At 33.4% G+C, this 13110-nt stretch overlaps 4 protein-coding genes across 4 annotated transcripts; all 4 read right to left on the bottom strand.

The window, feature by feature from the left end:
• Positions 1-165: 165 nt before the first annotated feature.
• On the bottom strand, positions 166-5191 carry NAEGRDRAFT_81558 (uncharacterized protein; the record flags this gene model as incomplete). The annotated part of the gene is made up of 1 exon (XM_002671264.1): positions 166-5191. One exon carries the CDS (start codon positions 5189-5191, stop codon positions 185-187), a length of 5007 nt encoding a protein of 1668 aa, XP_002671310.1. The 3' UTR covers positions 166-184.
• Positions 5192-6654: 1463 nt separating this feature from the next.
• Positions 6655-9103, bottom strand: NAEGRDRAFT_73621 (uncharacterized protein; the record flags this gene model as incomplete). Its single annotated transcript, XM_002671263.1, has 4 exons — positions 6655-7197; positions 7257-7613; positions 7691-7728; positions 7822-9103. 4 exons carry the CDS (start codon positions 9101-9103, stop codon positions 6655-6657), a joined length of 2220 nt encoding a protein of 739 aa, XP_002671309.1.
• Positions 9104-9321: 218 nt separating this feature from the next.
• On the bottom strand, positions 9322-11444 carry NAEGRDRAFT_59466 (uncharacterized protein). The gene is made up of 4 exons (XM_002671262.1): positions 11380-11444; positions 10572-11336; positions 10335-10485; positions 9322-10270 (listed from the first exon to the last, which is right to left on the bottom strand). The coding sequence occupies exons 2-4, from the start codon at positions 11113-11115 to the stop codon at positions 9349-9351; spliced, it is 1617 nt and encodes a 538-aa protein (XP_002671308.1). The 5' UTR covers positions 11116-11336; positions 11380-11444; the 3' UTR covers positions 9322-9348.
• Positions 11445-11553: 109 nt separating this feature from the next.
• On the bottom strand, positions 11554-13098 carry NAEGRDRAFT_73619 (uncharacterized protein; the record flags this gene model as incomplete). The annotated part of the gene is made up of 3 exons (XM_002671261.1): positions 11554-12145; positions 12186-12341; positions 12392-13098. 3 exons carry the CDS (start codon positions 13096-13098, stop codon positions 11554-11556), a joined length of 1455 nt encoding a protein of 484 aa, XP_002671307.1.
• Between the last annotated feature and the right edge of the window lie 12 nt (positions 13099-13110).

The raw sequence follows: 13110 nt of genomic DNA, 5'->3' as shown, positions 1-13110 counted from the left end.
CCAAAATAAGAGTATTTTCTTTCTGATGTAGTGTTAGAGAATCGGAATAGGATAGAAGAGAAGACAGTGATGATGACTGAACATATTGCATCAAACAACACACCAACAACAGTACTAAAACAAAAGCCAGTGGTTTGTTCATTTTTTTGATGAGAGATGACGTTTGAATGGTGAAATGAGTCTTTTATTGTTTGGATTTCTTTTGTGTTGCTGTTTTGGTTGGTTTCTTTGTATTCTTCTTGGCAATACTTGAAGCTGTTTCGTTGAAAAGAGTAGATTCTTGTTTGTTGGAAGACTTCTTATCTGTTTGATTGACAGAGGTGGCTGTAGCCTTTTTAGAAGCAGGAATATCACCACTCTTCTTTTTCATTTCTTCAATTGTTTGGACTGGTTTTTCATCAGTTTCAAAAACAAAAGCTGATGGAGTTTGTTTTCTCTTCTTTTGTGGAGCTTCTTCTATTGGCTTTTCCTTCTTGACCTCTTCCTTCTTCTCGATTACTGGTTCATTTAACTCCTTCTTTTCATTTCTCTTTCTCTTCTTCTTGTTTTCTTCAGGAGTTTGCTCGGTTGACTGTTTCACTCGTTCCTTTCTTTCCTTTTTGAAAACCTCTCTTCTTTGTTTCATAATTTCAATAGCAGACTTGTCCAAATCTTGGTTTGATGTAATAAAATCCTGGACGAGAGTTGAGCCTAAATTCCATCTCTTTCTCCATTCTTCAAACAGTGGTAACGCTTGAGTCCAAATTGATTCCTTCTTTTCTTCACCTTGTTTCTTTTCTTGTTGATGGAATACAAAGTAGAAACATGTTAATAATTCTCTGAATTGAACCTCGGTAAAATCTTTTTGCATTGATGAATGATTTGCTAAATACTCCAAAACGGTTAAAAGTACACTAGCACTCTTCTTGAGATTTTTAGCCTTAATTGAAGTTGATTTGATAAGTTTCATAGCTGGACAAATATCTTTCACATATGATTCTAAAACCATTAATAGAACAGCATTAGCAGTTGAAGATGTCTTATTTTCTCCAGATAATGACAATACAAATGGTTTAACTAGGCTTCCTAAAATTCTATCGTACATTTCTCTTTGATATGGTTGTTGGGCAAGAACACGACCTGATTTTCTATCACGATATTTCTTATCACCAGAGTTAATAACCTTATCCAAAGCAAACATTATAATCTTACTACCCAAAGTACTGGCAATGTGTGAATCTGATTGAGCCAAAGAAATTAATAATTCCATAGAAGTTCCCATTTCTTCGTCGTTATCGGAAGAACCAAAAAGCATCTTTTCAATTTGAGAGTCCATCTCTGTGTTGTCACTCTTCTTTAATACATACATCAGTCTAATAAAGATACTCAACATGTGAGCAGATTGTTCCATATTCAAACTTGGAGAATTCTTATTGGTGATAGACTTTTTGGTTTTACCTTGAAGAGAGGATAACAAGATACCATACTTGGAAAACTCTAAAGCAAAAACTCTAGCTGTTTCAAACAATGCATCCTTTGCCTCTTGTTCGAAAACTATAGCACATATGCTTGAGTTTGAATCTGTCAGTAATTGTTGACGATATTCTCTGGTTAAGATTTGGACTAATTGAAGAACCTTATTAAAGATAGTATTAACAGCATATCCTGTTGCCTTCTTTAAATGTTCTGCTACTTCTTCATCATTTTGGGACCAAATCTTTTCAAGGATATATTGAGTTGATTTGAATAAGAGGAGAATGAGTACTGGTTGAGGAATGCTCTTAATACATAATCCCTCCAATACTTGTACAATATTCATGGCAAATTCCATACGCTTCAATTTTTGCTGTTTTTCTTCAGACTTTTTCTTTTTAGCTTCATTACGTGCTTTGAGCATCTCCAATACTTTGGAAACATCACCTGGATTGTTAAGGTCAATACCACCCTCTTCTTCCTCTTCATCAGTTCTTATGATGACTGATCCTTCAGTTTCGTTTTCTAATGGTTCTTCATCAAGGGTATCAGTTTTTTCATCATCGCTTTCGTCATCCTCTTCTTCCTCTTCCTCTTCGTCGCTCTCATCCTCAATATCTTGCACTTCGCCATCTTTCATTAAATAATTGAATAAAATATCCAAGCATTCTTCATTGAGGTATTTAGCAATAGTCATGAATACAATACGAGAAGCAAGAGTGAGATTAGGTTCAACGTTGATATTTACAACCAATACATCAGTCAACACTTCCATAGGTTGAATAGATTCATCTTGCATTGAATCTTCCTTCTTTTGGCAAATGAGAATAAGATCAGAGGAAGAAAGTTTAGAAATGGTTCCATAGACTCTAGCCAAGTCTTCAACCATAGGTTGACCCTGAGCTTCAGATTCAATAATCCAAGGATCGAAGAAACTAGTTACCAATACTTGCCTAATATAAATAGCAAGAGATGAAAGGATTGACCAATCCATACAAGCTTTTGATGAGCTTCCGATACTGCACTTGTCCAAATCAGATTGAATAGATCCCAAGAGAGATTGAAGTTTTTTAAAGTTCGAGTTGTTATCCTTAGTTTCAAAAATTCTCTTTCTCTTCTCTTGTTTACTCTTTTCTTCAAGACCAAATAACTTGATAGCATAAGAATAGAGTTCATTACTCCAGCTCTTTGAGCTTGTTAGTTGTTTTTCAGTTTCTTTGACTTCCTTGGTGTGGAATTGTTGTCTCATCCAGTTAAATTCTTGAACTGCCAAATTATTAATTATCAGTTTTACCAAATTAGAGGATAAATCAACAATATCCTTTCCATAGTATGATCTGTGTCTAATGAGAGTTTCTCTCTCTTCGTCTGATTTCTTTGTCAAGAGTGGCTTATCGCTAACATAGTTCATTAATGAACCCACTTCAAATAACTTTTTGAGAAGAATTGTGAGATCTTCAGTAGTGAAAGAATCTTCACTCTTATCATAAACTCTGACATTTGTTGGGAAACATGACAATAAAAATCTGAGTGCTTCTTCATTGAGCCATTCTTCTTCCTTTTCTTCGGTTTGAAGTAAGGTATCATGTACCAAATCCATCTGATTTTTCTTGGCGATGAATCGTTCCATTTGCTCGTCATATTGAGACAAGATTAAAAGAATTGATCTAGTAATTGTACCCACTCTATGTTTGATAGAGTCTCTCAACCATGAGGACAGACCTCTTAAAAGTGAACGAGAGGTTCTACGAGATAAAGAAATAATATCCTCATCGTCTTCTTGAGCTTTTCTCTTCTTTTTATCTGCTTCAATAGTAAAGGTTGAGAGTTTTTCAGCTGTGTAAGTTCCCAAAGTATTTGAAACCTTGCACAAAACAGATTCTCTGGAAAGTAAGTACTTTGAAAGAGATGGAGTTAATGATGTTAAACTCATTATTCTAGGTCTCAATTGAGTACCTAACCATATTTGATATTGGAAAAACTCTTCTCTTACTTGTTTCATCTTGTATTCATTCTTCAATGCTTCAGTTTCCACATTTGGGACAGTGTTGTTTTCTTCAGCTTCAGCAATTCTCTTTCTCTTCTTTTGCTCTTGTTTTTTAACAACTAACATTAAGAGAGAATTGAGAAGGGTATTACCTGTTGTTGGACTTGATGAACCGCTCGTTGGAACATTCTTGAGGAATTGTTTACATTCATTCAAAACAGCTCCCCACATAACAAGGAATGGATTAACAACACCTTCAATATCACCCAAAGGTAAAATATTATCAAGAATGAAATTCATAACAGTCTTATCGGATCCCTTATCCAATGATTCCAATACAGATTGGAAGACTTGAATTTCCCACCAATAAGCTTTTCTAGAAGATATTTGAGCAATAATGTCGCTTGTGCTACCAGTCTTTGGTTGTTGTAAAAGTGAAGGAGGTGCTTGCATTTGGGAAATGAGTTGAATAAAGAATGATTCTAATAATTCCTTTGCAAGTTCAAATTGATCCTCAACATTGCTAGTCTTTTTAGACTTCTTCTTTAAATGAGTGAGAATGATTGGTTCAATCAATTGTTTGAGGAAATGTGTAGTAAAGCAATGAATAGGTAAATGGCGATATTCATTCATGTGTTCAATGAGAGATGCCATGAAGGAACGGGTAAGGAGCACAGAAAATTGGGATGATTCATCTTCAGAGCTAAATCTTCCACCAGTAAGAATAGTATTACGTTCAACCATAGTGGAAGGACTATTTTCTTGAATGTAGTAATGAAGAAGATAGAGTGAAAGTTCTGTATATGTGCTTTGGAGCATATTTCTCGAAAATGGTCCATCCATAACTACTTCTCTATCTTTCAATGTCTTTTTCTTCTCACCTTCTTGCATTTCTTCGTCATCGTCATCAGATTCAGGAAGAGATGGTGTTCGGTCCACAATTTCTGGGAGGAAACTGGTTTCTAATTCCATACACAAAGTGTCCAATTCCTTCTTTGTAACTGATGAATTCTTCTTTAAAGAAGCTTGTTTCATACAGGTTAAAATTGCACCAATTGCTTCAGCAAAGAGTACAGACAAGATTGCTTGTTGCTTCTTTTCTTCAACATTTTCTCCTTGTTCCTTCTTTTTCTTTAACAATCTACGATAGTCTTGTTGTACTTCTTCAACAAATTTTGAAAGTAAAGTATTAGACTTTTGTTTTTTCCCATTTTGAGTTTGACCCATAAACACAGAGCCTGTAAAGAAACAACCTGTAATGAAAACGAGTCTCACTTTAACTTGTTCATAAAAATCTCCGGAAGAAGATTGTTGTTGTGTTTGTTTCAATAATTTGTACAACTCATCAAGGGAGAATAAATTAACATTTTGTTGAATGGATGATGGAACAACACTACCAAGTAATGTTATTGAAAGTGATGAAAAAAAGGTTGAATCGGCAAAATTGTTTCTTGGATTTTTTGAATGAGTTTGTTCAGCACATTGATCAAACAAGGAAAGGAAAAAGTGTAAAATTTCTTCTTTGGTAACACTTGGCAAAGTTAAAAGTTGTTGAAGTTCAGTGATGAGTGTTTGTGTGAGTTGTGGTTGTTGAGTAAAAGATTTTTCAATATGTTGAAATAATCGGTCCTTGAAAGTAATTTTTTTACTTATAGTGGCATGGTTTCCTGTTGTTGTTGATGGTTTACCATTGTTGTTTGGTGTTGCCACGTTATTGCTGCTTGACTTTTTAGAGGTTGGAGTTTTTGGCATTTTTTTTGCTCGCTTGCAGCACAAAATGTTCTAGATTTACTTGATGCACAAATTTTTGTTGAAGTTTAATCTGGTGTTAAAGGAAAGGTTGTTATTTTCTTTCCTGTGAGTATTATAATAAGTTAGAAACAATATGGTACAAAAGTGAGTAAGGTGATATTAAAACTCTACTCAACTTTTGATAATTGTTAGCGGAGTTAATTCTGTTTACCTTGTGTATTTTGTGTATTGTTCAAATAAATATAGAAACAAGCACGAATAGTTTCAAAAAACTTACAGAATAAAATTCTCAAGATGGTAGCTCAATCACTGCAAACCACTTCTCTCAAAGAAGTTCAAGTTATATAAGCAACCTGATAATAAGATTCATCCCTCATCAACAAATGATGACAACAGTTCAAATATCACAATGTTTAAGTCTTCAAAATATATTGTTTGTTGTTTTTATTTTACAGACTGCTAAAGTATTGGAAAGAAGGATAATTTATCCAATGCCAGAATCAGCTCTCAAGAATACCTCTTCTGTGTCATTGGACTTGTTCCTATGTTAATACTGAAGATCCTGACATTTCAAACTTCTATTTTATGGAATACTCAGTTCATATTATTAATGATTCACACGGTTTAGATTGGGTTCTTTTAGTAATTAATTGATAAAATGAAATTTGATTCTGATCTTTGCTCTGAATCTTGCAGTTTGTCCATTCTTCTCAAGATTTTAACTGAATATTTCAACATAGTTACAGAGAGTGTAGAGAAAAATGATGGAGTGCTCGATAAATATATTGGTGGCGGTATGTTGTAATAGATAACATTGATTATTTTAATCAATACTGAATACTCAATAGAGTCAAATGGTTTTTTTTCACATCCTTTAAAAACCTGATCATGCTTTAAAGGCCACCAGAGCAATGGCTTGCTAATTCCGAATTGAGCAATATAAGACCAGTTGTCAAAAAGAAAACCTTCCATTGGTGAGAACTGGTATTAATACTGGCAATTGTCTTATTGGAAATATTGGATCTAATGAAGGTAGGTGCAATACTGCCATTGGTGACACTGTCAACACAGCAGGGCGTTTAGAAATGCTAAACTAGAGGTATGAAACAGACTTCCTAATAGGCAATAATATGTATGAGATTGTTAAGAGTTATGCTTGTATTTTGTAGAAAAACCGAAAGGAAAATCAAAGTCAACCGAAGTTTACAATGTTGATGGGGAGTGAGAGATTGTTTGTGTGACAAAAAGTATCAAGAGGTTCTTGATTGCATTGGTAATATTTTTGAATTGAATAGCATGTGGAAAGATTCAGCCAGTGTTAGAGAAGCTAAGGATTATTCGACTGTTAGATACAATGTTGATCTTAGAAAAAGGGTTGCCCATTTAGCAAAACAACAAGCAAGATTATTCATTAGCCTTAACCGAAAAATAATTGGTGGAATATTGTACACTAAAATAATCCATTAGTTTTTATTTTCCAATTTCCAGCTCACTATCTCCTTGTAAAAGAGGAATTTTATCTTTTCCGAACTCACATTGACATCGTCATCCAATGATCCAATTTTTTCGCCAGCCCTAATTCTGTTTATCATATTACTACTCCTTATGAAGGGATGATTAAGAGCCTCCTCAAAGGATATCCTTGATTCTGGATTCCATGTTAAAAACCTTTTCATTAGATCAATGGCTTCCGGAGGTGCTGCTGGGAAAATTAGAGAAAAATCATATCCTTGAGATGGGAAATTTTCCAATAATTCCAATAATTCTTGTACATATTGTGGATTTCCTTTCAATTCATTTGTCTTTGGTTTTCCCAATAAAGAAGCCATCAAGTTTAAATGTTCATAGTGGTTTGGCGCTCTAATTTCACTATCCTTTAGAATTACAAATAATGGTCTTCTCTTTGAGGATGGCGGTAACATGTATAACAGCTCTGCAAAAATACATCCAACAGACCACGAATCTATTGCAGAAGTTTGTATCTCATAATTCAAAACAACTTCAGGCTGAAGTATAATATTGATCATTTCGAATTCCAATAAAGGAAAGAATGTAAAGTACATACAGGTCGATAAATTTCAGTTACAACAGCAAAACTTTGAGGATTGGTTACTTGTTGATTGGTTGCCTCATTTCTACTCATTCCAAAATCGCTCAATTTAACTTGGAATTTATGTGACAGTAAAATATTGCTCGGTTTCATATCTCTATGGAGTACTCCTGCACTCTGTAAATAGTACATGGCACTCAATAATTGCCCCATAATATCGCGAATATTATCTATTGATAAACATTGCTTTTGATTGCATAGATTGGTCATCACTCTTCCTAAATCACCATTCATACACTCTGAAACTATATACAAATCCTTAAACTCATTTAACGTATTTCCAGGAATAAAAATATCAATTAATGTCACAATCTATATCCAAAATAATGAATGTTTTCAAATAACAGTTGAAACATTGATAAAATTTGGAAAATTAAATTTAAACTTACATTTGGATGACCTCTCAAATGTCTCATTATTTTCACCTCTAAAATATTAAATTATAAAAATAAATAATTATTAATTATTATTTTAAATAATAAAAATAATAAATAAAATTATTGAAATAAAAATCACAAACCTCTCAACATTCTATAAGCAGCTTTATCAAATACGTTTTGTACTTTCTTAATAGCTACTGTTGTTCCTGATTGAGTGTCATTTGCTGCAATTACATGCCCGTATGCTCCTCTTCCTAGAAAAACTACTTGTGAACCTCTCATTATTGGTGAATACCTGATGGGTAGAATGAATTCACAGCCATCAAAAATATATCTGTTATATTGTTGGGGAGCTAAATCCGTTAAAGGCTGATTCATATATTGCAAATCATAAAAATCCATTTCATTAATTTGCAATGAAAGTGAAGGAGAGGGAGAAATTTCCATATTAAATTGTGTATTTGTTGTTTGTGGCTGAATCATGTGATGATTATTTTGGTTAATTGTTGTTGATGTTGAATATAAGAGATTGACGATAGGTTGATGTTGATGAAGTTGAAGATCGGGGATTGAATGCTTTCGAACAATGTTTGCAGTATTTTGTTTTTGATGGTGAGGCAAATTTTGTTGCGATGCAAGAAGCGAAGGAGAAACATCATGAAGGAAATGGTCAGAATGTGTGGATGCGTTGTTATGATCTTCAATAGATGCACACGTATTGATTCTGGTACCAGAATTAGAGCATGTAAAGAGTGGTGGTTGTTCGTTTGCTACTATTAGTGAATTATTGTTTAAAATTGATGGATTGACAAAACTTTGAGATGTAATTTGGGGTTGATTTAAGGTGGTAGTATTGTTTGTTGCTTCTTGATCCAACAATAACAACTGTTGTACTTCCTCTGATGAAAGATAGAGGGATAGAATATGTTGAGAATCTCCATGCATCATTGGTTGTGCATTGGAGGTAATATTATGCTCTTGGAGTTGTGGCATGTGATTTAATACATAGTTGCCAGGATGTTGTAACATGTTGTTTGATTCATTGCTTTGATTGAATAGTGAAAGAATATTGTCGATTGTTGAATTTGTTTGGTCTGAAATTGTTGCTACTTTAACATTATTATTGGATGTTGTCAACATGGAGTTACTGTTTTCTGTTTGATTGGCAAGTTGATGTAGGTACATTTGTAGTTGTGGATTAGAATTGAGCAATTGCTTAATTAAATCTATATTTGTTCCAGATGAGGGAATGTTGTCATTCCCAACTACTTCTATATTATTCAAACTTGGTGTCAAAGAAGATGCGTGTGTTGGTTGATTATTTGTGGACATGTTAAATGTTGGTATGAGTTGTTGTTGAAGTTGCTGGTTAGTATTTGTTGTTATCGATAGTAGGTTTTTTGGTGGAGCATTGTTGAACATTTTTTTGTTTCAAAATGTTGGAGTTATTCTTGGATGAACAATTGTGGGAACTTTGTGTAAAAAACTTTTGGTGAACATTAAAGTTTTCTTACGTGTTTTAATTGATTAGTATATGGTATAAATAACCACGTGTTTTGGTTAAATTGTTGATGGGATGACAATTAGTGTAAAAGTAGGTATAATGCCTGTGGTAGAGGTGTAAATAAAATTCAATAATTCACACAAATGAGGGAACTTTTTTATTTTTATTGGGATGTGATATCAATAAATTTTTGTGGTTTCTTCTTCTCAGTGTATTTTTCAGCGAGTAAACAAAATTTCAAAAGGGTGACTTCATCCCACCATTTGGCCATGAGTTGCAAGCCAACTGGTTTGTTATCAATAAAACCAATAGGAATTGAAACTGAAGGGAATCCACAAAAATTGGAAGTGAAAATGAATTTCATGATACTTGAGAGTACATCATAATCGCTGACACCCAATCCTCCTTTCTTAACTTGACTTTCATCAAATTCAGGTGCAACACATCCAACTGTGGGCAATGCAATAACATCAACCTTTTCGAAGAGTTTTGCAAATTCGTCCATTTGGTGAGATCTAACTCTTTGAGCTGTAATGTAATCGGATGAGGAGGCGTATTTTTGAGATAAAAGAGACATTCTAGTTTCTGGACAAAGCTTGGATCTCTTATCATATTCATAATATCCATAATCTTTCATACCATTTCTCATTTCACCGGCAATAGTAACCAAGTGGGATACCCTCGAAGGCTCCAATAATGGGATTACAATAGAGTCATCTATTTGAGCATTATAAATCTTACAAAATACCTTCTCAATAAAGTCTCTACAAAGTTTTGGAATTCTATTATCTTTTACGTCATTAAAATAGTCGTTATGAATTCCAATTTTTCTTTCATTTAGATTATAATAATCTGGATCCATAAGTCTAATCTCGTTCAATCTTAAATCCCTTGGTTGAGTAAGAGATTTCAAATCATTGCTTCTTCTGCCAGCAACTGCAGCAAAACTCAATGTCAAATCAATAGCAGATCCAGTCATTGGTCCAGCGACACAAGTACTAAAAGCAACAGGGGCACTCTTTTGCTTGGTTGAAATTCTGTAATGAGTTGGCTTTAATCCATAAACGCCACACAAAGAAGAAGGGCTAGTGACAATAGTTCACCAAATCCAGATGTTAATTCAAATATAATAGATCTCATCATACTTACATTCTAACACTACCACCACCATCCGTACCAATACTCAATGGAATCAAACCACTACCAACACCAGCACCTGAACCACTACTGCTACCACCAGTATCACATTGGAGGTTGTACGGATTTCTTGCTGAGCCAAAGTTTACATTGATACCACGAGCTAGATAAAATTTTACAATTATAAATCAAAATTATATTAATTATTTTAGAATTTTAAAGACTAAATCAAATGATATAACTACTTACCACAAATACCAATTTCATTTTGGTTGGCCTTACCAACGAACATGACACCAAGTGCACGTAAAGATTTTGAAACATTGGATTCTTCGTCTTCAGTAATTACATGTTCTGTGTATTCTGTAACTTTCATTCCTTTGGTTGAAGTGAAACCTGCAAGGTCAAGTTCATCCTTGATTGTTACAGGAACACCATCAAATACAGAAATTTCCTTTCCTTCTTCATATCTTTTAGTGGATTCTTCAGCTTGTTTCAAAAGTAAACTTTCATCATATTTGATAACAGCTTTTAAGGATGGATTTTGTTCATCAATCTCTTTAATTGCCTTTAGAATATTTTTAGCAACTTGGAGAGGAGTTGTTTTCTTTTCCTTATATAACTTGTGAATATAAGCAATGGTATTGTAAACATAATTTTCCTTTGACATGTCAGAAGCAAAGTATTCATCAATGATTCTAGCAATTTCTTTCTTTTGGATTTCCATGCAGGATAATTTACCATTTTCTTCGAAATGCTTTAAATCATTAAAATGTTCTTCTTCGTTTCTCATTGGAATGGGATCCAAAGCAGGAGCGTTATAGACAGAAATTTCTTCAAGGATTGAAAAACCAGATGATTTGAGAATTATTGGCACCAAAAAATCGCCAACTGGTGAAAATTCAACTAAATTTACAAAAAATAAGAATAATTTGCCTGCTAGCTTTGGTGCTTCTACTGTCTTCAAGTTATACTTTGGATTTTTGATCAAGTCATACACTGATGTTCTTTTGCCTGCCAGTTTTAATTTTATATTGTTGTATTATTAAATACCTACTTCCAACAAATGTCAAAAAAGCTTGGTAGCCAAGATATGCTGCTGCCGATAAAAAGACAACCGTGAGCAACATTTTTTTTAATTGTGATTGTGAGAGGTTCACTGATGGATATGCATTGGATACGAAAAACAGCTTTAAAAAATTAGCAAGAACAAAAAAGGACTTTTTTCAATTTAATGCAAACATTTTACAACAATATCACTATAAGATTTCATATTCTCCTTATCTTCCCAAATATTCAAATGTCTTTCAATATTAAATGCATAAATTGGTACTCTTTTTCTCAAATATAATGCAGTAAATTTACCACCACACGAAACTTGATTAATTTCACATCTCGGTTCAAATGTTACACTAAAACTGCAGGTTTGAAGTTCATTCTTTAAAAATATTTGACCAAAGTCATTTCCTCCACATCTCCAGACTTTTCTGTCACTTGTAACAATCACGGTATGAGTTAGACCACATGAAACACCAATTATAAATGTATTCATATGTCTAATAAAATTACCTGTGACTGGTGAAACAGCTTCTAATTTAAGACGACTAAACACTGGATTAATAGATTTGTTTTCTCCATTTCCTAATTGTCCATATCGTCCATCACCACATACATATATCGTTGAATGCTCTACTACTACTACAGTATGATATAAGCCTAGAGCTACATTGGTAATTTCTTTACCTTTAAATGGTAAATTAGGAGGTTCAATAAAATCGTACTGAGTTTTTTCTACATCATAACCCAATTGTCCGTGACAATTTCTATCAAAAATTATTAGAGAAATCTATAAATTAAACTTACAATCCAGAGCAGTAAAACTCATTATTCTGCAATACTATAACACTGTGAAATCCTCCACAGGCAACTAATTTTACATTTGGTGGTTGTTTCTCATATCCCTTTAATTTTATTTCTGTCAATCTTTCAAAGTTTTGACCATCAAAATTTCTTCCGTATCTAAAATATTATTAATGTTATCAAAAAATCAAATAGTAAATAAAACCTACTGATGATAGGCATTAGAGCCTCTTCCGAAAATTTGATTATATTGATTTACAACTATACAGTGATCATCTCCAATACGTGAACAATCAAAACATTTAACTCTAAAGTTTTTCTTCCATCCTTCTTCAGGTGTCCAACGAATAAAAGAAAAATTAGAAATTGGTTGAGAATTATTAGATGATGAAGCTCCCGTAGGAGAGTTAGATTCTTGTCCTAAGGATGTTCCATTATGAACATATAAATTTTGTAGTGGTGGAGAACCACACCAATATATCGAATCACCCTCTTCGGATGATGGATTAATCTTTCTGGCAATAATATAGGAAACTAGAGTTCCAGCAAATACATCTGTGATCTTTTCATTCTTTAACAAGAATTTGTTGGTATCGATTTTGGTTAATTCTTTTACAGGTTTGTTGTTAGAAAGACCCAATTGAAATTCACTATTTTTACCAACTACATAAAGATCATTCAATCGGTTTGTTCTTAGTATCATATGAGCAGCACCACAACTGGCTCTTTTGATGGTGATTGGTTTTTTGATTTTTCTTGTTAGAGCATTACCAGTTTCAAGCCAATCAGGGAAGGGAAGTTTTACTTTGTGCAGCTGATAGTGATCAACAAAATCTTCGCTCACAAGTTGTCCGGCATGATTGTGACCAGCTGTGAGTAGGGTTGTATTTTGTCCGCTACTTGTCGTTTGACCCATTTTTTTAAAAAT

Source organism: Naegleria gruberi (assembly GCF_000004985.1).
Source record: "Naegleria gruberi genomic scaffold NAEGRscaffold_62, whole genome shotgun sequence".
In the NCBI taxonomy this organism is placed as follows: Eukaryota; Heterolobosea; class Eutetramitea; order Acrasida; family Naegleriidae; genus Naegleria; species Naegleria gruberi.
The sequence above is the reverse complement of the archived record's forward strand: the minus strand, read 5'-3'. Positions and strand labels throughout refer to the sequence as shown.